Here is a 23,478-nt window from a genome sequence, read left to right on the forward strand (position 1 = left end):
CCTTGACAATGCATAAACGAAGAACGGAAACAAAGAGAAATTAACCAGGAACAAATGCAGTCGAGGGGACAGTAGGATCAACATCCTACCACCCTCTCCTCTTACCCCTAGCCTCAGCACTCTTCTCCTTCCTCTTGGCCTTGGTAATATCATGCTTCCTCCTCTTATCAGCCGCATACTTCATGGGCTGACTCACAGCCTCGATCTTTCTCTTTCTTCTTCTCTCTTCTCTCTTTCCTCTGACTCTCTCTTGCACTCCTCTCATGGCAACCACGTATTCGGTGCTTCCTAGCTTCTTTTGGAGTAGCGAGGATACTTCGACGGCTAGAGCCTTCAAGTCTTGGTAGGATTTTTGGAGGGGCTCGGTGGCGAGGCGGGGGGCGGCGATGCTGGCGTCGGTGAGGAGGTAGATGGGTGTGAGGATGGTGGGGAGCGAGGGGGTGATGGCAGCGGAGGGGAGGATGTTGCAGAGGGAGGCGATGGCTTGTAAGGCGCCGGTCTTTGCGGAAAGCACGGAGGCAGTGGGTGCGCCGTCGTCGCGACGGACAAGGGCAGACATGCGGGATAGTAGATGGTGAAGTGCTGTTGTTGGTGTAGTAGCAGTGGTGTCCTCCTCGTCATCTTCTGCATCTGCTGTTTCTTCATCTTCCTCTTCCTCTTCCTCATCTTGTGCAGAAGTGGCAGCGACGCCATTTCTGATGTAGGGAGTAGGATGTTCCCACTCCACGTTTGAAGCACTGTAACAACGACCCAAGAAGATCAAGTTCCGAACAGTCTGTCCCACCAACTGCTCGCTGACATTGCTGAAACGCAAGGTTCGAAGGCCAGCAGCACACAATTCATGCAACTCCTTTGCCGTAACTTCCATCTTGCTGTTCGTGAACAATGGCAATGCAGCAAGACCTTCTTCAGTCTTGGAAGCGCAGTTGCCCATATCTGCAAACAGCAAACCGATCAGTCGAGCAGAGGACAACTTCACCCACGCGTGCGGGAACACAAGACATTTGAAAATGTTTGTCCAAGACGCTTTGGCGGCAGGTGCCAGAGAAGTGGCAGGAGCCATCTCAGCCATTTTGGCAAAGGCCTGCAGTGCATAGTACAGAAGCTCCCAATCTTCAGTCTCCACTTCCTCAGGGTTCAAAAGCTTAGACACTTGCTTGAAGAGGAAGGAAGTTTCCTTGGCAGTGGCCTTGCCATGACCGATGTAGATTGTCCAGCACTGTAGAGCAATACGACGAAGCAGTATTTGCTCATCCTGCTCCAACCAATTTCTCATCAACGCAACGAAATTCTTGGTGCGCTCTTCATCGGCGCGTTCGAGGATCTTGCTGATCAGAGCACCGGACATTTCGCGGCATTCGGGCGAGTCGTCGTTGACCATCATCATGACCAATGGTACAAACAGCATACTCGACAGCTCTTGGACCAGATCTCCTTGGGTTTTGGCCAACAGCAGATGCAGCAATTCAAGCACGGATTGTCTGCCCTCGACATACTTGTACTCGAGATTTTGTACCAAGAAGGCAATCTGCTTGTTCAAGCGACTGCCCGCTTGAGGATACTCCATCATGAAGGCAAAGTACACACCACGCGAAAGATCCCTAGCGCTTCGAGTCTGATTGGTGACCATGATGGCAGCCACAGAATCCATGACTTCATACACTTCGGTAATGATGATCTTGCGAGCCACAACAGCCTTGAGGAAGTTGAAGATTACGCCTTGGCGATCGGGTTCTTCGAGGTCGGGCTTGATCCTTTTAAGTACAAAGGCCATGTCGTTCTCCTTGATCTTGATGTCGGGTCTGTCGCGGAGGATGGCCGAAATCAATTTCAGTGAAGACTGGGCGAGCTCAGTGATCATGGAGGGTGCAGCTCTGAGGATCTTGACTGCCTCTGCTGCGTAGACCGGTCCGTTGGCGACGATCTGTGGCGCCGGCACTCTGATGATGGAAGTGAGTAGACGAACAGATGCCATCTGAACTTCCTCTTGACCGCCAATCAGAGCATCACCAAGGATTGGCAGGAAGCCAGCAAGGTTCGCCGGGGTCTTGAGCTCGTCATGCTTCTGCAAGACAGCGCGAACAAGGTCCAGAGCGAATCTAGTAAGCTTGAAAATGTACGAGCTTGTAGCGCCCTTCTTGCCGGACTTGTTAGCGCTTTGCATCTGAATGAGGTACTTTCTAATCTTGTAGTCCTCCATGACAGGGCGAGTCTTGGCCGCGGCGGTAGCAGTGTATACCTTCTGAATGATCTCGTAGCCAAAGACAAGGATGTCTCTGTCATTGACGGACAGGTTCTGACTTGTGCCCAGGCCGATACGACGCAAAAGTTCATCAATCTTCTTGACGGTCTTGAGATCCAGCTTCTCCAGCAACAAAGACTGGATAGGTCTGATGAGCTCACCAAGATGAGAAGTTGTTGTGATCTTGGCGATAAGCTCAGCAGAATCGTAACTCTTGCTGCTCTTGACTTCCTTCATCTTGCTGATATACTCCTCAGCATCCTTCTCTTGACCTGCGACACCAAAGATATCGTCCATGACAACAGCGATAATGTCGTTGATACAGTGATCAAGGTCTCCAGATTCCAAAGAGGCAATGTTGTCGACCAGAATTGAGTGCATGGTGAAAGACATGACGTGAAGCTGGTAACCACGCTGTAAAGCACTACGCAACTCCTTGATGACAAACTGGAAGTAGGATGGGCCAAGGATACCAGTAATCTCGGACAATGTCTTTCTGGTCATGTCTCTGGCCTCTGCTGCTTTACTACGAAGAACGTGACAGAGGTCCATCAGTACCGTGGGAAGTTTCAAGGCATGTTCGGCAACAGGAAGAACACGGATGAGCTTGACCACAGCGACACCCACAGGAACACGCAGACTGACAGTGGACTCGTCCTTGAGGTGCAAGAACGAAGTGAGTGGTGGTAAAAGCTGCTTGTTGATCTCGTTGGACAACTTCTCCTCTGAAGGCAAAGTAGCAGCAAGTGGGCTCAATGCCGAAGTACCGTTAGTTGTCGCTTCAGTCTCGCCGTCGACTTCCATAACAGTGTTCTTGTTGCGAATAGACTCGGAAGCACGGTCCAAAGCATCAATCACGCGGCTGACAATTCTGAGTACAATCTTTTGCAGCTCCTGCTTACTTTGAATGTAGCTGACGAATCTGCGCAGAGTCGATCTGTAAAGTTGCCAATCCAAGCATCCAGAAAGAGCTCCGACGGTGTTGATGGTCTCGGCGGACAAGTTGTGAGCACCATCGTCACCAGCAGGATCGAAGATGAAATGTTCCAGAAGGGGAATGAAGAACAAGCTGACGTTGTTGCTCGAGATGACACCAGCATGAGCCTCTTCTGACAATCTCCTCAAAGCACGGAGTCTGCGGTGCTGCTGAATGTGCAGAATGTTGTTGAAGAACGAAGCTTCCTCGTCACCCTCAACAAGCAAAGTAGCCATATCGTTGACAGCATCCCATTTCGAGAAGTGCTTGATCATGTGTGCCAAGACCTGCAGATACTCGGATCTGACCAGTTCGGAAGGATCACGCATACCACCTTGCAGACCACCATACAGGCCAGAGATGGTCAATGTCTTGAACTCCTCGTCTCTGAAGTCGCCGTCAACACTGGCTACCTCGATAAATCTTCTCAGACTGAAAGAGGCGTTGGTTCTGATGGCTAGTTCGTCGTTGTCTCTGACGAAGTACAGCATGCTGTAGACTAGAGGCTGCCATTGCATCGCGGTGAATGTTGAGTACTTTTCCTCGTTTATAGTGCTGAAAGCAATGGCACGGCGCTCGAAGTCAGGCTCATCAAGTCTCGACGTCGAGAATGAGTTCAGATCTTCGCACAGAGAAGCGACGTAAGAAAGCTCCTTCCTTTCATCGGCCAATTGCTTAACAACAGCGGCAAGAAGCTCTCTGCTTTCGCGGTCCTTGAAGTAGCCGAATAACGGGCAGAGTGTCGCATAGACCTGGTTGAAGCGAACCTCATCCCTGTTGAGTTCGGCACCAGGAATGAGATGGAACAAAGTTTGCAGCAGATCACGCTTGGTGGTAAAATGAACAGTCTTCGAGGGCTGACCAAGCAAGAATATCGAAACATCAACGACATCACGGATGTTCTCAACACCAGTGACAAGCGGTGCGAGACGAGAAACACACAACACGCTTGAGTCCAGAATATCCTTGGGAGGACTCTGCCTCAGAACAGTACCAAGTCTAACAACGAACAGACTTGCACGTGGTCCCAAAATAGATACGCGTGCTTGGTCTTGAGCTTCAGTGGTATCAATGTTCATCTTGGCATCCTTCGATCGGCGCGGCTGGATAGTATCCAAGAGACGTCCGATAATGTGCTCAATAATGAACGACTTGACTTCATTCTTAGCGCTAGGAACCACAAGGCAGTCTGCGACAGCATTGAGAGTCTCAGGGAAGAACTCTGTCAAGTAGTGGCAGGTAGCCAGAGAGCTAGCCCAGGTTGAGAAGAGACGCAAGAAGGCAGACACAGACTGCGCGGTCTCGATAGGAAGTTTCTCTAGACGAGGGCCCACCAATTCGCTCATGACGACCTTGGCGTAGCTGTACCAAGAGACTTCGGTACACGAAGAGAAGACCTGGATCAGACAGTGGAAACCAGCTTGACGGATGGCACGATCGAGAGAAGTCTGAGACTCATCTTCGACTGGGACCTCTTCGTCAGTGTCGATGGACTCAGTATGAGACTTGGAAGCTTTGAGCAGACATAGAAGAACGGCATCGGCAATCTTCGTTGCGTAGCGGTCCAGTCTGTTACCGAGAGTGTGTACCATATCGTCCAGCATGTTCAATAGACCAACCTGCTTTCTTGGAGCGACAGCAAAATTGTCTACGGCTGACTGATCCAACTCGCCATCCTTGATAGGCTCCGTCGTGGCCAACGAGCCTAGAGCAATACTGAGGAACTGTCCAACAATCTCTGCAGGGAAGCGAGCAAGAGCAACAAAGATAGCCTTGCGACGAGTCTGCTGCCCACGCTTACCACTTGCTGAACCAGCTCTGGTGACCGCTTTACCATACAGTATGCGAAGCAAGACCGGCATAAGCTCAGGGCAGTCAGCGCTTCGGATGGCGTCACCCTCCTCCTCAAGACGAAGGAACACGGAAACTTCTTCTCTAAATCTTGCATCGTCGAGGAAGTTCATCAGATGCTCCTGATATTTGATCACACTGGGAGTCTTCCAAGCCAGGATGGCTTTAAGCGTTGACTTCTGGATCTCGTTGTCACCGTTCGTGAGGAGGTTGAGCAGGGCTTGGTAAACCTCAGTCGCCTTGAACAACACTCTAGGATTCTGGAACTGAGCAAAGACTCCAAGCATAGCCTTCTGATCTTTGCGGCCCCAGTGACGAGTATTTCCGGTCTCCTCTTCTTCCCGCGCTTCAGTTTCATCACCAGCCCATTCGAGCAATACGGGAACCAGAAGTCGCGATCGCTTCTCTGCCAACTGCGGCATCGAGTTCAGCGCGCGAAGTGCCTGCGATCGTTCAGAAAGGGAAGCTGCGAACGTCTGGACGTGATCTCTCTTGAACTGGTTCTCAATTCCTTGGTTGAGATCCGCGAACAGAGATTCCGAGATTTCAATGTCCTTCTCGATCTGATTCATGTTGGAACACTCAAAATCGGAGCTGACGTGACTGATGCTTCTGTCTTGTGTTGTCTCTGGCTGCAATGCACTTCCTTCCGCATCGGCATGACCCTGAAGCCACTGGGTGATGGTAGTCGTGATAATCTCTTCGGCGTTTCCATGCTGGGTCATCTCCTTGAGTGCTCCAATGGAATCCTCCCAAGCCTGAGCAAGATGAATATGAAGAAGACCGAAACAGTAGGTTGGGATTGCTTTCGCCAAAACGGGATCAGAGAGAACGTCAGGGTATCCAAGAGCTAGCCGGCGAATCTGCGCAGAGATGAAACGAGCTGTCTGAACACTTGGGGGCGTCTCCTCGATCGAGAGTGCGTGTAACAATAACTCGGGAACATCGTTCTGTCTCTTCCCGTAAATCGTTTGCAATATCCGTAGTCCAGAAAGTCTTAGATCGTGGCTAGGGGTTTTCAGACATTCAACTGAATTAGCAACGAGAGAGTCCATCTGGTCTCCAGTAAGAGCAATATCAGCCTTCTGCAGAACTGAGTTAAGAGCAGTCCAGTAAGGCACAAGCTTCTTGCACCGTGTAGAGACGGAACATAGAGCCTCTGCAAGTTCCTTGTCTTGCAGACTTTCACTGAACTCATCCGAGATGTATTGGAAACCTTGACCCAGAGCGAAAAGATCCCAGCCTCCAATTTCCGTAGAGGATGATTTTGCGGCAGATTTGAGCAAGTCAAGGATACTGGCTGCGATAGCTTTGCGAGTTTCTGAGTCTCCCTGAGAAATCCGCAGTACCGCTAAATGGCCGTTACTCATATGTAGTGTCTCGTCATCCTTCGGCAGCGATTTTCCTTGAGCTTTCTTCAGGCGTTGTAGCATGACCTTTTGCCATTCGAGTGGACATTGCAAGGGCGTCTTGGCAAATGTGTTTTTGCGAGACATAGACGGAAGCATTGCACAGAGGGCCATTTCGTTTTCCTTCCAGTGATTGACAATAAATTTTTGGAAGATCGGCAGAACGAAGCTCTGGAAACGTTCCTGGTTTAGCTCTGAGAAAATATTACAGAATGGCAGGAAGTGACCAATCCACTTGTCACGGCTGATAGTGTCGAGAATAGCGAGTTCCTGGAGGACTGCGTCGAAAGGTCCATAATTAAGTACCACGGCCAGCGTGTTGAGAAGTGCGGTCAATGTGTCGGAGTCAATCTGCTTGGTTGCTTTGTCGGCTTGCTTGATCATGGTCGTTACACGTTTGACATAGGTCGGCCAGTCCGAGATTCTGCTTCCCTTACGAACTGATGCGGCGGTGAAGAGAAGAGTGTTGGCCGCATCCAGATTCTCTACTGCGTCCTCGTCACTGGGGTCTGTGAAATCGAAGATTGCGTCCTGGACGGACTCGAAAGTTTCCGGAGTAGTGTGATGGACGACACTGATCAGCGAACCTCTCAAGATCTGGAGGGACCTGCCCTTGAGGAAGTCTGAGTGGTTAGCATTGAAGCAGAACCTTGTCAAGCATTGCAAGACAGTATTTCCTCCCGAGTGGAGGGTTCCCTGCACACCCTTGATAGACTCTGTGAACAAGGTCATCAAACCTTGTGAGTACAGATCGTCCGAAGCAGTCTCGTTTGAGGCAAAGTCATTGAGCATGTGCTCGACTATTGTGTCCAAGGGTTCTCTAGCCTTGTGGTATGTGGTTCCGGCTTTTCTGACCAAGAAACTCATTGCCTCTGCGGCGAATCGAATGACATATGGCTTTTGCTTTTGCTTTCCCAAATATGGCGATAGAAGGTCGTACAGCGGTCGGAGATCGGGAACTAATAGACGGGAGAGGTATTTGAAGAGCCAAGCGAGGCAGGTGAAGGCCCACTCGACGACCTCGGGCTCTGCATTGCTGGCTGCGACACGTGCGACGGTTGCGACGGCTCTCTGGAAGTGCTTCTCGAATCGGACGTCGAGGTCGTGTGCGAAGTGTGACATGAGGGCGAGAAGCGGCTCGAGCGACATGACGTCTCCCTTTTCGATATAGGTGATCAAGTTGTCCATGATAGTCTCCTCGTGAAAGATGACCATGGGCAGACTGTCCGAGATGTTGTAGACGATTTTGGCGAAAGTAGAGAAATTCTCGGACAAGTTGAGGTCCTTCCATTCGTCCAAGGCAGTACGGAAGTACGAGGACTCTCCTTCCAGCTCGTGGGCACCTTCAGCTCCTACTCCGCGACGAGTGCGTCGAATGGGATCGATCTTCATCTTTGAGATCCTCTGGGCGAAACCTTCGAAGTGGTGTCGTCGACTTGAGGGCGTCGATTTTGTCTTCCTTTGTGTTTTGACGACCTTCGTGGTCGCCTTGGCCGACTTAGGCCCATTTGAAGCGGTATTCCTCGACATACCCGCCATGTCGTGGTTGTGAAATGCTATGGCAAAAAAGTTGATGCAACTTTAGAACTTTCTTCGGCACCCACCACACTACGCGCCAAGATTCTGGGGAAGGTGGCTTGACCATCGAGTGCCAGCCACAAGCAGCCACACCACTCGAGTAGCCTGTCGGTCGAGATTCATCGAATCACGTTTAAGCACAAACCCTTTCTCTTCGTTCACTTCCACGACCAAAAGATCCACCGAACATGGTACCAAAGATGTACGCATAATCTGTTCAGAATCTCGTGGAGGTCGCTAATCAAACATCAGTGCAGTAGTAGGCTCGGTCAACGGCCAGGTTTCTGCGGTTTTTGGCAAATTATCCGCATTGCACGCTAAAAATGCTTTTGCCTTTGCTATCATCACTGGAGACTTGTTCGCGGATCCAGTGAATTCCAGTGCAGAAGAGGCCAGCCAACTCAAGGACTTGCTCGATGGGAAGATTGAAATCGCATTACCAGTATACTTTGCTCTTGGCAAACGTGAGCTACCTCTCGAAGTCCAGGACAGACTGAGCGCCAATGCCGGCGAGCTATGTTCGAATCTCTACTTCCTCGGTCGGAGGACCACCGTTAAGACATCAGAGGGCGTCAAGATTGTCGCTCTGGGCGGCGCTCATATGGATGCTGTTTCGGATAAAGCCTTGATCACAGAATTCAGCCCTAGTCACACACCAGAGGATATCAAGGTGCTGAGAGGCGCCAACACTGCAGACATTTTGGTTACGAGTGAGTGGCCTGCTGAGATTCGTACTGGCTCCAATTCATCCTACACCGGACAAGAAGCCGTCTCGCAACAAGGTGTCGCAGACCTCTGCACTGTGCTAAAGCCTCGTTACCACTTCTCCTTCTCCGACGGCTTCCTCGAACGTGAGCCTTTCTTCCATACCCAGGGTGAAGATGACAGTGGCTATCAGGTGACTCGCTTCATCAGCCTGGCTCCCTATGGAAACGCCGCCAAGCAGAAGTGGATCTATGCATTCACCCTGGATACTTCAGTGGCGCCTACTGCCACTGTGCCCTCTGGAGTCACAGCATCTCCATTGTCGTTCGCAAAGAAGCGCAAGGCTGTGGAATCTCAAGCGCAATCGTTCTCGAGATTCTCTGGTGGCGACGGTGATGGTGGTAGGCGCAAAGGTCGCAACAAGCGCGCTCGACCAAACCCAAACCCATCGGAATGCTTCTTCTGCCTCTCAAATCCCAACATTGCATCACATCTCATCTCTTCGATTGGTGACAGCGCGTATCTGACAACAGCCAAAGGACCACTTCCGACACCCAAGACTTTCCCAGCATTAGGCTTCCCGGGTCACATGCTGATCATTCCGCTCGAGCACTCGCCTACTTTGGCTACCATACAGGATCAAGATTCCAAGAAAGCCACCATTGCAGAGATGCATCGCTATCGACTCGCGTTGCAGAGTATGCTGTCCAAGAGGTCCGAAGATGCTGCCGAAGCAGACAAGCTTGGAGCGGTTACATGGGAGATTAGCCGTATGGGTGGTATCCACATTCACTGGCAATTTATGCCAGTACCTCTAGAGATCATTCACAGAGGACTGGTCGAGGCAGGCTTCAAGGTGGAAGCCGAGAACCAAAGCTATCCGGCTTTCGAGTCGTCGAGTGTCTCAACTGATGTAGCGGCTGAGGGCGACTGTTTCAAAGCCACTATCTGGGACGGAGCAGAAGAGAAGACCATGGTTCTTCCTCTCGACTCATCATTCAGATTCGATTTGCAGTTCGGACGAAGAGTTCTGGCCAAGTTGCTCGGTCTGGAAGGGCGATCGCATTGGCAGGACTGTGACCAAAGCGAAGCGGAAGAGAACGTCGATGTTGAGGCCTTCAAGGCTGCGTTTGCTCCGTTCGACTTCTCGCTTGAAGCATAATTAGAGCACCTTGTCCCTATGTAGTCGATATGCAAAAGATACAAAAGTCGTATATGTTCCCCTTACGGAGCACAATGCTGATTCAGAACATATTCATATACCCACATCAATCGCTTTGTGCATAATTGTATTTTTCTGTATTCATTCTGCATACCAGATTAGTGTGGAAGCCCGTGACGTACTGTATTCCAGTTGGGCCACCAATGCAGCGATGTGCTCAACAAGCGCGATTAATCAAAAACAAGGAAGAAAGCGGCCGCGATACATGGTCGATATGCAGGGCCTAATCGATAAAGTCAACGAGACCAACGATACAAGTACAGAGACATCGTTGAGAAAAAGGTTCACCGTCAAACAGGGTACTTGCAAGTACGAGGAGACGGATAGACGTTTGCAGCCTTGTAGCAAGGTTCTGGTGACAGGTCCAGCACGCGCACCAATAGTACATATGCGGGACGATCGCCAAACTGCGAACAAGATGCACAGCACGTGTGGAGCCGGCTGCAACGCTTCACGCAAGGGCGGTGTGATGGATTATTTATCAGAGGTCGACCTGCCGCATGACCCAGCGCGCATAGCTTCAGGTGGTGTTTGCATGTCACACCGCAATGATCGCGGCTCCTCTGGACATGGAGGCGGCCATATGGGCCCTTTGTTGTTGTTGTTGTTGTTGTCAATGACGCGCTGTGATGAGAGGAGAGCCGGCGCAAAAACAACAAACAACAGTCAAGTCGAGCTGTGAGAGAAGGCTCTGTAAGCTACAGTAGAATAAGGGCTTTATGTAGGCTACGAGTCAATGCTGCGGAGAATCGATGTGCAAAAAGCAAATCGACTGGCGCCCGAGCGCCCCAGCGAATAGAATCAAGGTGTCGTGGCGCACTGTGGAGGCAGTTGCGGTCGCAGGGTGGTGGGCGTTCGCGCCTGCCGCTTCTTGCTCTCTCTGCTCACCTGTCTCGCGCCTTCTCTCCCTCGTCACTCGCTCTCGAAACAAACTCGCTCTTCGCCAACAACTTTACTTCTCTTCAGCGACGACTACCGTTTGCGCATCGCTGTCATCGCCCCGATCCGACAAATAGATGGCCGATTGACCCGACAAGCCTCAAATCGCGTCCACTCCCGCTTTGTTGTTGTTTCCGCACGCGCATCCGGCCCACATTCGCGACCGCTGCCGCATCTCCAACGTTGGCAGCCTTGGACGTCAAACAACCACAGCACTCCCGCTGCCCCTGACGCTCGCTCGAACCCCTCGTTGCTATCGCGCATCAACTCCGACTGTTTTCGTTTGTTGTTTGGCTACGCGCAATCAGACGCCATGGCTTTGCACAAGCCGAGCGCCTCCGTCACGCTCCCACGCGACTTCAAGTTCTCCCACAACGACCCAGAAATACCACAAACGCCTGCCAGACCTTCGACTGCTGTAGACTCGTTCGATCTCGAAGCCCCTGCGCCGCCCAAGCAGACGTTCAAGCTGCGCCGTCGCCCACGCGACCAGCAGACTGGTGCAATGGACGAGGCCCCAATCCTGCCCAGTATCGAGATGACCGAAGCAGATGAGCCGGCTCACCACGCTTCCACCTACTTCATGTCGACTCCAGGATATCTCGCGCCGCGTGCTGGACACCTACGCCTCTCATCACCACCAAAGACTCCCGCATCGCAAGTGACATCTTACAGCATTGAAACTACGGATGCCACGGAATGGTCAATGTTCCATCCCATGCACCTTCACGACCTTATCGAGCGACCTTCTTCAGCTCTCTCAACCTTCTCCGACTCTTCTGCGACATCCCATGGAAGCAGCTTTGACTCAAAATCCTCATTCGAGGCTGGCAGCTGCACTAGCCCCGAAAGCGACATTGGCGATCCATTCGCCTTCTTCGAACGCAAATCTGGAGCACCAGAATCAGTCACCCCATCCAGTGGATTCCCCACTGCCAAGCGTGTCAAGACGACCCGCCAGCATCACTTCACACCCGAGATGGAAGACCACCTCTGGTTCACATACATGACCTACGTTCAGGACCCGAGGGTCACTCCATTCAAGATGCTACCTGGCACCTCACCACCTCTGGGCGTCTGTCATCGTGTTGCTCGAGAGGCAAAGGCAACCTGGAAGGCAAACCGTCTGTCGTGTGCCCCTCATGGCATCCCCCGCATTTCCATCCAGTGTGCAGACTCGTCTGATCCCATCAGCTCATCCGATGCTATGGATCAGTCCACCCCTACTGCTGCGTATTCGCACAACCCCGTCGCACTTAAGTGGCCGCGTTCGGAGGGTGCTACGCGTCGTCTTCTACGCGACTTGTGCAAGCGCAAGCCATCTCTTTCTGCTCATTACATGAGACTTCTCCGCACTCGTAGTCCTTCTCCCTTCGAATCTTCGAGCAGTGTCAGTGCCAGCAGCAGCCCCAACCAGCCACCTGCTCCCGTCGCTCAGGCCCCTACTCCTGAGCCTTCGTCCTTCTCTAGTCGCAGTATGAATGTTTCGCTAGCTGAGGCAACTGCTCCTTCCATGCAACCAGATGGTCCGCTCGCCCAGCTTCACAAGCGCACTCATCAGCCTCCAATGGCGCCCCAGCAGCGTCGCGGCTCAGACTGGTACGCTCGCATCGGTCGCTCTGGAGCACGTGCTGCTCATCAGAAGAGTCAGTCCTTGCAGCTCGGTCTAGGCCTGGGCTCTTCGTCTGGCATGCAGTCGAACTCTTTCAATCGTGGCAGCATATTAGCCTCACCGTTCGATGACAGCGAAGAATCGCGTCAAAACTTCCTAGAGAACATGAGCAAGACACAGTCTCTCGGACGTGCCTTCCTGAACACCAACAACAACCGCTTGACAGACGCTGCGCCTTCTCTGCGTTCTCCGTTCCCACTCGACGGTCCGATGCCAAGTGTCAAGTCCTTGAAGCGCAGATTCGGTGTTGACGATCAATCGGTTTCTCAGCAGCCATCTTTGGAGGATGTGTTCACTGCACCTCCGACAGCGTCTGACAACCCAATGCGCAACCGTGGTTTCAGCTTAAGCGCCGTCAACGGTATGGCTCGGAACCCCAACAACAATTTCCCTCAACTGTTCCCGCAGGCTTTGTCGAGTGTCAATCACAAGATGGGCGAAGCTTCGGACAGATTGGACCTACCAAAGCTTGCACAACCTCCCAGACTCGGCTCTCCATTCTCTGGTGGCGTTTCGAATAATCGTTTCAACACCTTCCCACGCCGCTTCACGCCACGTGATGCCGGATTAGCTGAAGATCCATTCGAGGAGCGCAACCGTCAAATGTCCCCAGGATCTCAACATGACCCATGACACCATCTTACTCATGTTCCGGGGCAGGCTTTCTCGATATTCCATGCAGGCACGATCGACTAGACTAGCCTGCGGATCTGCGACACAACATTTGACCACGACTACGACGAACGAATTTGATGAAAGAGATCATTGAACTTCCACTCCATATGATTTCTTCTAATCTGTGCTTTCTTCCCTCTTCAATAGGGTGACCAACCATCAGTGTACTCAGCCCTCTGACGTTGGTCTTCTTCTTGTCATTCTGGGAGCTTATTCTTTTACTGTCAACTCTCTGATTCCTTTTTCTTACTTTCAGTACTGTTTTATTTCCTTATCATTACTCTGACGAAGCAACGAGACCAGAGACCTGAGGAACGCAGCAACTACACATATGCATAGAACAGCGGTGCACGGCAGGGGTGTGATGGCGAAAAATGCTGCTTTTCAACGGATGTCTTCCATATCTTTTCCTTGTTCTCTTTCCTTTCCTTTTTGGTCAAGTTGGTGGATAAGAACTCTAATGTCTGTAGCATTGGAGGATTTTGTCTCTCAACTTGGCAACTAACGATCAAAAAACAAAAAAAATTGGAGGCGCAAATGCAGCGGGTATGTGTTCTGATGTTTTCTGGATGGGATGCATTTGGGGGTGTGGGAACGCATAAGGCAAGGCGGGTTTGGGAGTTGTTTTTCTTCATTCAATTTCCTTTGCATGGTTTTCTCTCTGGGGGTTCTAGGTTTCTCAATTCTATACAAGGTCGGGAGTCCACCATCTCATATGGTGAAGATGAATTACAAATTTTCTCTTTCTCTTCATGATAAGTTTTGATTGTGCCTTGCCTCTTGCCCCTAAGACGTTGCGCGTGTCTCTCCACCTGCGTGACTGCTACATGTCTGTATAGAACAGTTTGAAGTTGAGTATACGCCCAGAGAAATCGGATATCGTCAAAGCTTTCTTCGGATAAAAGAGGTATGTACTAGCTATCAAGATGCACAGATGTATTTGTATCAAAGATGCAATCCCAGGAGAGCCTATGTGAAAGACAACTCTCATTGGGATCTAAGTGTGGTGTATCAGCTATTACAATGCACAGTCATCTTGAGATGCAGAAATGTTCCCAATGAGAGTTGGCGGCATAGAGAGTCTCAGCGAATACGAGAAAGAGTTGTGAGCTATGGAAATGCACAGTGAGGTGGCATACTGACGTTGTATCCAAGGTGAACTGGTGAAATGGATGATCCCAGTGGATGAGAGCAAGCGTTATTGGGCTGTAGAAATACACAGTCCTCTCTGAATTTCAGTCAGATCCAAGGAGATGTTGTGAGAGGTATGGTCTCAGCGGATATAACAAAGTTTTCGGAAGCTATGGATATACAGAGTGTTCTCCAGACTGGAGCTGTGTCTAAAGAGAGCCTATGAAAGTAACGCATCTCAATGGTCATGGGGAGGAGGCGAGAGCGATAGAAATGCACAATATACTTCTGATTCAAGGTGTATCCAAGGAGAACACCTAAAAATGACGATCTCAGCGGATGCTGATGCACTTGTCCACAGAACTGTGCAATTCTACAAACAGAAGAAAGCCTTGACTGTACTAGAAGGGTAGCAAGGGGAATCAAGATGTGGGTTCGGGAGTGTGGACGCTGCTGGAAGTAGACCGATGACTGAAAATACATCCCAACACTTTCCAACAACATCACAGGCGTGCAGGAGGCTCTTCGTTGGTATACGCACAAACATAATCCCCTCATACACTTCCAGGAGAAAGAATCATACGCGAGAGGGCGGTCCTCGATACTAGTCAATCGAGAGGATGCTCCGTAGGCTCCTATCCGGCAACCTCTTCACTGCAGCGCCGAGACCGAACGATGATGAACACACACCGAGCAGCACACCTGAATCCAGCTTACTCACCTCTGCGAGACCTCACTTCACACCTCTACCCCTGATTCTGGCCGGGCACAATACGAGAACGCAACCAGCGACCACCGACGACGACACTCGGGTCCCATCACGCCCAACCATGTCTCAGAACAAGCCCAAGGTCGATCCTACCATGGCCGACAGCTGGAGTCCGCACAAAGATGCCAGACTCAACCGCGAATACACTCTTATCGACAACGACGATCCGGATGAACAGGACTACGACGTGATCCCCAACATCAAAACTACCCTTGTCGAGAAGAACCCGAGGCGACCTCCCCACCCCCTCGACGACTACGCCAACGACCGCAGCTACATCAGAAAGCTTGCCGAGCGTATGGACTATTGGGTGACAGACCCCGCTGCTCGTCTCAGGGGCGGCAAGCAACGAACACCGGGCGAACGCAGCGACGAACACCGGGCTATCGACGATGCAGCTTGGATCGATGGTGTGAAGAGCGATATCAGATGTTTGTGGGATAACATGGGCGTTGGACAAGACTTTCTGAACGAAGAGCTACAATGCCTCCGAGTTGCGTTTTTCCACGAGTGCAGACGAACTTTGGAGAAGGTTGAGGAAGAAGGATTTGATGTCAGCTTGGCTCGGGTCCCGGACGAGATACGTTCCTTATTAGTTTCGCACGATCTGAAGCTTTCAGGAGAAGGAATCTAGATTATGAAAGAAATGGCCACCGACAAGCGAGTTCTCCGTAACCGCTACAACTTCTCCCTGGACGAACAAAGGGAGATCAACAGACGTTCTGCTCAAATGATCGGTCAGTTGTCCAGATGGGAGCACTTCGTGCTCCGTAAGCGCCTACTGTCCGGGATGCCTCAAGAGCAGAGGATGAACTACGCCCGAACTGACCTGGATGTTGTTCGTCGGTATTTCAACAACCGGGTTATGAAGTCATTCGCTGAGGGGAAGGAGCTGATGGAACCAGAGCTGATCGAATTTCTGACAGAAGAACAGGAGCGCAGTAGAAAGCAAGTGTTGGAGGAGCTGGGATGCCAGCAGAAGCAGCTAGAAAAGCAGGTGGAGTCCCTTCGAGAAGAGCTGGAGCGTCAAAAGTAGTGAAGAGCATAGAGAGACAAGATGACACACTCTGTACAAATGCAGTCCGGTGTAATCGCGTTTCTTTGGCGGACATGATACTTTTTCTGGCGTGAGAGACATATACGATGCTGATGATATGTAAGAGAATGAAGTTGGTTGGGTCAGCGACACCATGTCTGCATGCTACGAAATGCAGAATACATAGCCAATTCAATGCACGGCCGTCTTGCGAAACATGACAGTATTCATTGAGATACATGACATTGACAGGCTTTTTCCGGAAGAAACTCTGATCTGGAACCCGTCGTGCATCGACATAGCTTGGAATAACGCTCTTTGTCAATGTGAGAGAGACTGAATACACGTCGAGGGTTGGCACATGAGAAAGAAGGACAGGGAAAGAGCTGTCAAGCAAACGACGTCAAGGTTGCTTCTCGGAAACGCGCTTCCGACGATCGCCTCCGCATCTCGCCCCCAGGGCTGTCAGCCTCGTCTCGAGGCAACAACGCCTCTTACCGCAAATCAGTGCCGTCCAACCATACGAGTGTTTGGCTTCCGACACTCCGCACACCTGAACAAGAAAGGTCCAATAGCGATCCTTTTTGAGATCGCACTGTCGTGCTCCGCTTGACGGCAGAGTATAGGGTTCACGAGTCACGACAACTCGAAGAGTGATGATCAGTGCCGCGATGAAGAACCGTTCGAAGGAAGATCTCGGTAAAGGTCACTCCGAGTCTTGTCTTCGGATAACAATCGACTTGGCTGGGAAATGAGCGATCTCGCAGTTTGTCTTTCGTCTTGCTTTTCACTTCTTCTTGCGATGATTTGCTCCCCTCTATAACGCGGTCATCTCATCGACATCTAGAAATTGTACACCACTAACCAATGAGGCACCAAAAGCGACTGGTCCACCATCATCCGCCTTTCTTTGAACAATAAATTCTCGGCATGGATCCAGATATCGAAAAGCAAGAACACAAATGGCCTCTCGGACAGTACACCACCGAAGAGGTCGAAGCACCACATCTCAGCAAAGAATCTTTCGAACACGACATCTGTTCGTCCGGCTCAGACGACAATGGCATCACACTCAAACGCACCGCATCGCGGAAACCACCGCATCCAGAATGTTCCCTCTGCAAACAAGGCCTCACAGACGAGGAAGGAGAACCATGCCACAAGCACGACGGCTTCGAAACAGATCCCACTCTCGTGCTCTGGGACGGCGATGATGATCCAACGAAACCCATGAATTGGCCCATGTGGCGTAAAGTCTGTTTTTCCGCGGTCGCCAGTTGCTTCATCGTTGCCGTCTCAATCTCTTCGAGTATTTTTGGTCCCGCTACCAGGGTTACTGCCCAGATATATGGTGTTTCGCATGAAGTGATGAACTTGGCTATCACTTTGCACATCCTTGGATTTGCCTGTGGACCTTTGATCTTTGGACCTTTGAGTGAGGTGCTTGGGCGCACTATACCACTTTGGATAGGTCTCTTTGGCACGGGACTCTTCCAGATATCAGAAGCCGTTGCTCAGAACGTTCAAACCATCCTTGTGTGTCGCTTCCTCGAAGGCCTCTTCGGAAGCGCCATCATGGCCGTCGTGAGCGGTATGTTTGTCGATATATGGCCTCCAATCCACCGAGGTGTGGGTCTGGCAGCATCATCCATGTGCATTAACCTGGGCTCCACGTTTGCCCCAATCATTGGCGTATACGCAACTAATCACCTCAACTGGAGGTGGACAGCGTGGCTTACCCTCATCTTCGTTGGCATAGTGGGTTCCCTCGGCCTGCTCATCATACGCGAAACCTTTGAACCAGTGCTGCTCACCCGCAAGGCCAAACGCCTTCGCTCCAAAACCGGAAACCAGAAGCTGCATGCCAAATTCGAAGAAACGCCCATTGGGTTTAGGACCCTCGTGCAAAAATACGCCACCAAGCCAGTGAGAATGTTTGTACAGGAACCCATCCTTGTTCTCGTCACCATATACCTCACCATCGTATACGGAACGCTGTATCTGTCCTACCAGGCTATACCTTTCTCCTTCCGCAACAGGGGATGGAGTCCTGAAGCAGCCTATCTTCCCTTTATTTCCGTAACCCTCGGCATAGTCAGCGCATGTCTCATCTTCTCCATCTTCACACTGACAAGCTACAAGAAGCTATGGCTTCGCACAAACTCTGCACCCCCAGAAGCGCGTCTCCCACCCATGATCCTCGGCGCCTTTATCCTCCCCGTCGCCCTCTTCTGGCTAGGCTGGTCCCAATCCACCTCGTGGGTCTCGGCCGTCATCGCAGCCTACTTTGTCGGCCTCGGTCTCTTGCTCATCTTCATTGCGGGCATTGTGTATTTGGTCGATACGTATTTGAGCAACAGCAATTCGGCAATGTCGATACATCTGGTGGTGAGGAGTACTGTGGCATCGTCGTTTCCGCTATTCGCAGGGCCCATGTTTGAGGGGTTGGGGAGCCCGTGGGCGTGCTCCGTGTTGGGATTTGTTTGTTTGATGATGGTGCCGGTGCCGATTGTGTTTTATCTGAAGGGCAAGACTATCAGAGGGTGGAGTCGTTATGCGCCTGGCAGTTGAACCCAACTCTCTCATGCTTGGTATATGTTTATGTGAAATGAACGGTATGACATCGCACTGATATTGAATATCTATTGGTACCTGACGAGAAACCCAAAGGAGTTTCTACAACCGTATATAATGTTCAATGAGAGACGTCAACTTATGGATGCTTTCCTTGAAGCTCGACGCTCTTCTCGGTAGAACGTGATTGGATTATGGAAGCACTGCGACGAGTCCAAACCCGTGGCGGGTGGAAACAGCAGTTTCTACGCGTTACAAGCTACTCCAGCACGACAACGTATCTTAGGCTTGACACAATGCAACAACGGATCTTACTGTCTCCATGCATAGTTCGCTGATTGTCCGCAATCACCTTCGCGGTGACAAATATACCACTTGAATCAGTCTTCTTCTCTTCGTCAGGACCAATCACAGTTCCACCCCTGGTTGCCCTCCCTAGTTTACGAAGGAGACGTGTGGCTAGCCCAGTGGATAGTGCTTGGTCGTGACCTTTTGCGTGGTTTATCTCGCTCCAAAGGTCCATGGTTCAATTCAGAGGCTGGCGTGAGGGTTTTATGGTACTTGGAGGAGGAGAAAAGGGGTTTATCCTGCCACTTCTTGTCCTTGGTCTTTGCTTGATGGGTTGAGGGTGGCCATGTATGATATACATAACAAGAGTCTTTGGGGATATGGAGTTTGATGATGATGTCGTTCTCTTTCAAGATCCTTCAACCCTGACTCTGCATCGTCTTCACTTACCGAGGTGCCTGTGAGCATTGGGTGCACACTAGTGAATCGAGCCTTGCATATCACACGACACGATAGTGAAGAATATGTATGGTCAGCGGCTCAAGGATATGACAGGCTCGAAATGAGCTGAGCTGAGGCAGGCCAAAGAACAAATAGTGGACAAGTAGGAAACATATCTAGGAGCTTGAGCTTCCCAGTGCATGTTACAGTATCAAGAGACTAAACGCAACACTTCCTTGTTAGAGCAAGTGGCTGACTATGCTTCTCCTCACTGAGACGATCACAAGACTTACAGCCACAGCTGAAGGGTTTAGACGCACGCCAATGTCACCCAACAGAACAAACATCTACGACAACGATACGGCTACCTCTGAGAAAAGCTGAATGCGCATGAATGTCGAAGCATCGGATAAGGTGTGGATCGGTTGCGAAAGGGACTCGAAGACGGTGATGGTGAGGTGACGAAGGACGAAAAACGACGGCGGGGATAAAATGCATGTTGTGGGTCGAGGACGAGACGACGAGGGGGTAGGGGATCGGATCGCATTTGCGTATCGCTTGATCTCGTGGATCAATGGCGTCGGGAGGGAGGAGGAGGAGGACGTCGAAAGGTTGGTAATTGATTGAATACGATATCGAAGGGATCGGGTTGCTCGTGTAATGGCTCGCCTCGTACGAAGTGGTCGAATCGCACTGCTGCTATTTTGTGATCAATTCCGAGTAAAAACGCCCGCCTGAAAAGCACACCCAACAGCAACTGAAAACAAAAACGTAGAAGGGGGCGTCAAACAGTATAACCTCGCGCATTTTACCCATGAAAAGGAACCCTGTAGGAGGCGACGAGGTTGCTGCACTGTAGGATAGGGGGGAGTGAATTACGCTGGCCAGGGACGATGACTGACGGCAACACCGTATCTGTCACTATCCCAATGGGCATAGTTCACACTAGCAGCGACGGGGTTAGTGGGGTAGGATTGGGCTTGAGCGCAGGATAACTACTCGGCAGTGTCAAGGTCGTCGTGGGCTGCGGCAGCAGGAGGGGACTCGACGGCGGGTTCTGTGGCACCACATTAGCAATTGCATGGCGTGGCAGAGTCAGTCATATCTCACCCTTGGGCTCTTCACCATTGGGCTCGCGTTCTTCGCGCTCTTCGCGCTCCTCTCTGTCACGGTCCTCACGATCTTCGCGAGGACGTTCCTCACGTTCACGGTCGTCGTCGCGCTTGGTCTCACGCTCGCGGTCGTCATCGCGGTCTCTGACATCACGGTCTCTCTCGCGCTCGCGGTCCTCGGGGCTGCGGGTGCGGTCGCGGCGGTCGTAGTCGCGGTCGCGGCGGTCTTCCTTGCGAGGAGAGTTGTCGCCACGGCGGGAACGGGGTGCAGGGCTGGTGGAGCGGCGACGAGGAGAACGGTCACGGCGGTCGCCACGGTCACCGCGATCACCGCGATCGCCACGGTCTCCGCGCTCACCGCGAGGAGGACGACCGGCATCGAAGCGCCAAGAAGCAGAGGGAGGGGTTCTGGCCCACTGTCGGGAGCTGTCAGTCTTTTGTCGTGGTTGGAAAGCGTGTTGGGAAGGCGCGTACCTCGATCTTCAATTCCTCGTTGCGGCTGATGCGGCGGTTGTGCATCTCGTGGTAGGCGTCATCGGCATCACGGCGGCTCTCGTACTCGACAAAGGCGAAACTGCATATGATCAGCGACATGCTGGCAAGGCTGGACCGGTGTGAGAAAGACTTACAGTCTGCTGGAAGAGGTTCTGGGAGCGGGAATGTCGCAGCGCACAAGGCGTCCGTAACTGGAAAAGTCAGCATCGGGTTCCCTGACATACAGCTTTACAGCACGCGCATCACGGCGCAATGCGGGCATGCCGCGTAATGGAACACGTACCGTTCGAACTCATAGGCAAGATCGCGAGCGCGAGTGGCAGGACCAAAGCCAGAAACGTAGAGAGTGGTCGAGGAGCGCGACATGTTGGAGTGCGGGTGGTAGTTGATCTTCGGGGTGTACTGGGCAGCGGGCCTGTCAATATCGAACAGATGCGATGGGACAGGAGGAAAGTCGATAAACTTGTGTCAAATGACGATGGAGAGGTGGATGTGGCTGGGCCCTTGCAACTTGGTGCCTGAGGGAGCTTGCCATCTTTTGTCTCTTGGCACGGAACTTACCTTGCCATGCTTGCCGTACGTTTGGAGATCTTCCTGCTCCTTCTTCTCCCTCCATCTGTAAAGTCGTGCAGACCGATCGTCTGAGGATGCCATTGTAACGTCTTCCATATTGCTGGAATGATAGAGATTGAGTTGACAATCGGACGAGCGAAGTCGCAATTACATTCACACGTCCGTTTGCGGTCAACTCGATGCTATGGTTTGCTTGTCTTTCACTTGTTGTTTGCGCCTTCACAAGCTGTAGCCTGAGCTCGTCATTGTGCAAACTACCACACTGACTTGAATGAGACCTGTCTGAATACAGTCTTCTGCAACTGAATACCCAAACATCCTTCTGCTTGACACCATCCAACATCGTCCTGTAGGTTTGCGAATTTAACAATCTTCGAGAGGGAGACGAGGGAACCTTGAGCTCGCTGTCGTGTACTGGTCCGGCCATCTCTGAGCCACCTTTTGGTTCAATACGCTGGTCTCCCATCAGTACTTCCTCATCGTCAATCATGGTGAACAATCTCCTACTTACCCAACTCTTTCTTGCGTCCACTCAAGGTCTCTCTGAACATCTCTAGCAGCCTGGACGCCATCGGCAAAGTTCCTTCTAGCCGACTTGAGTCGAGATTGTGCCAATGCCTGTAGAGCCTGCAATTCCCGGGTTTTGGCATTGAGTTCGCCTGATCTGATCACAGTGTCAGTAAATTGTATGATTCGAGAGTCGAGAAAGTGTCTCACCTCTGGGCTTGGATTGCAAGACTACGATCTAGTGGTGTTGGGTCCATCACTCTGTTCAGCCGTTCTCCCATGTAGCTGATAGCATCGACCGGTCTGCTGCTCTCACTGCCCGAGTACGAGCTTACAGATTGAGCCCTGCTCGGGATAGAGTACGAACTGCCCCCTGTGCTGATACTCTCTGACCGCGAGGGTGGAGGCTGGTATAGCTGACCGTAGACAGGAGAAGGTTGGTAGGGTTGAGATGCAGCTGTATATGCAGATGTCTTTGTCGAGACAGCCCAAGGAGCAGCAGGCTGGACAGCGTAGGAATATGTTGCAGAAGGCATGAATCTTAAGCGAGTGCTTTTTGGGTATGAGATGGAGAAGAGCGCGAGAGAGAAAATGATTGAGACGAGCGTAGCATTGCACTTACTTATCCTCCTCCCATTTTCCTCTCATCCCCCCTCCATACCCCTCCCCTCATCTATCTCACGAAATTCCTTCGCTACGACTCTCTTTCACCTCACCATCTCAATACCTCGAAACTTACTTCCCGCGTCACCCAACAGTCAGCTGAGTGCCAATGGATGCGAGATAGGCGAGGATGCCGTCTCTTCTATATCACCCCTTGGCTTTGTACTCACTTCGGCTAAGCCGAACATAGCCTTTCTTCCAATAACTCAAGCCATACGAATACTCGCATGAATGAATCCTTGAAAAGTCGTGGTTGCCATGCAGTGCCTCGTGGTCTCGCAACCCAGAGCTGCCGCAGCAACGGTAGATTGATCCTTTTGGGCAGACGTGGCATCAGGCAACGAAAGCGTATCCAGTAGATCCGTAGACGACGTGCATGTCGTGCGAAGCTAAAAGTACACCCTTGACATCTGTCAAGGCATGGTGTTCGACTCGTCCGGACGTGTCGTACCCAACTTCTCGAGGGAACGCAGCCCGTCCCCCGTCCGAGACGATCACGCTGATTCGTCAATCGCCAGCGTCGGGCAGCCAAGTAGAGTCCAGTACCATGGCTCCATACTTTCGGGCGTGCATGCATGCTTTCACCGCCTTGATGCCTAAGTGTATCTTTTTGTCTGGTT

General features: G+C 51.5%; 7 protein-coding genes across 7 annotated transcripts; 4 read left to right on the top strand and 3 right to left on the bottom strand.

Moving 5' to 3' along the window:
• Positions 1-85: 85 nt before the first annotated feature.
• Positions 86-8,017, bottom strand: M436DRAFT_63664 (uncharacterized protein; the record flags this gene model as incomplete). Its single annotated transcript, XM_013572180.1, has 1 exon — positions 86-8,017. The coding sequence occupies one exon, from the start codon at positions 8,015-8,017 to the stop codon at positions 86-88; it is 7,932 nt and encodes a 2,643-aa protein (XP_013427634.1).
• Positions 8,018-8,244: 227 nt separating this feature from the next.
• On the top strand, positions 8,245-9,923 carry M436DRAFT_81737 (CwfJ domain-containing protein; the record flags this gene model as incomplete). Its single annotated transcript, XM_013572314.1, has 2 exons — positions 8,245-8,258; positions 8,309-9,923. The coding sequence occupies 2 exons, from the start codon at positions 8,245-8,247 to the stop codon at positions 9,921-9,923; spliced, it is 1,629 nt and encodes a 542-aa protein (XP_013427768.1).
• Positions 9,924-11,235: 1,312 nt separating this feature from the next.
• M436DRAFT_72671 (uncharacterized protein) lies at positions 11,236-13,505 on the top strand (the record flags this gene model as incomplete). Its single annotated transcript, XM_013572242.1, has 2 exons — positions 11,236-13,104; positions 13,479-13,505. 2 exons carry the CDS (start codon positions 11,236-11,238, stop codon positions 13,503-13,505), a joined length of 1,896 nt encoding a protein of 631 aa, XP_013427696.1.
• Positions 13,506-15,230: 1,725 nt separating this feature from the next.
• On the top strand, positions 15,231-16,205 carry M436DRAFT_63667 (uncharacterized protein; the record flags this gene model as incomplete). The annotated part of the gene is made up of 2 exons (XM_013572181.1): positions 15,231-15,722; positions 15,804-16,205. The coding sequence occupies 2 exons, from the start codon at positions 15,231-15,233 to the stop codon at positions 16,203-16,205; spliced, it is 894 nt and encodes a 297-aa protein (XP_013427635.1).
• Positions 16,206-17,135: 930 nt separating this feature from the next.
• On the top strand, positions 17,136-18,776 carry M436DRAFT_45934 (bicyclomycin resistance protein; the record flags this gene model as incomplete). The annotated part of the gene is made up of 1 exon (XM_013571945.1): positions 17,136-18,776. One exon carries the CDS (start codon positions 17,136-17,138, stop codon positions 18,774-18,776), a length of 1,641 nt encoding a protein of 546 aa, XP_013427399.1.
• A 1,727-nt stretch (positions 18,777-20,503) lies between these two features.
• M436DRAFT_46542 (RNA-binding domain-containing protein) lies at positions 20,504-21,481 on the bottom strand (the record flags this gene model as incomplete). Its single annotated transcript, XM_013572075.1, has 5 exons — positions 20,504-20,565; positions 20,718-21,036; positions 21,095-21,194; positions 21,250-21,306; positions 21,399-21,481. The coding sequence occupies 5 exons, from the start codon at positions 21,479-21,481 to the stop codon at positions 20,504-20,506; spliced, it is 621 nt and encodes a 206-aa protein (XP_013427529.1).
• A 570-nt stretch (positions 21,482-22,051) lies between these two features.
• Positions 22,052-22,731, bottom strand: M436DRAFT_72674 (uncharacterized protein; the record flags this gene model as incomplete). The annotated part of the gene is made up of 3 exons (XM_013572243.1): positions 22,052-22,142; positions 22,200-22,352; positions 22,406-22,731. The coding sequence occupies 3 exons, from the start codon at positions 22,729-22,731 to the stop codon at positions 22,052-22,054; spliced, it is 570 nt and encodes a 189-aa protein (XP_013427697.1).
• Between the last annotated feature and the right edge of the window lie 747 nt (positions 22,732-23,478).

The sequence above is a fragment of the Aureobasidium namibiae genome (genome assembly GCF_000721765.1).
Source record: "Aureobasidium namibiae CBS 147.97 unplaced genomic scaffold scaffold_8, whole genome shotgun sequence".
Classification (NCBI taxonomy): domain Eukaryota; kingdom Fungi; phylum Ascomycota; class Dothideomycetes; order Dothideales; family Saccotheciaceae; genus Aureobasidium; species Aureobasidium namibiae.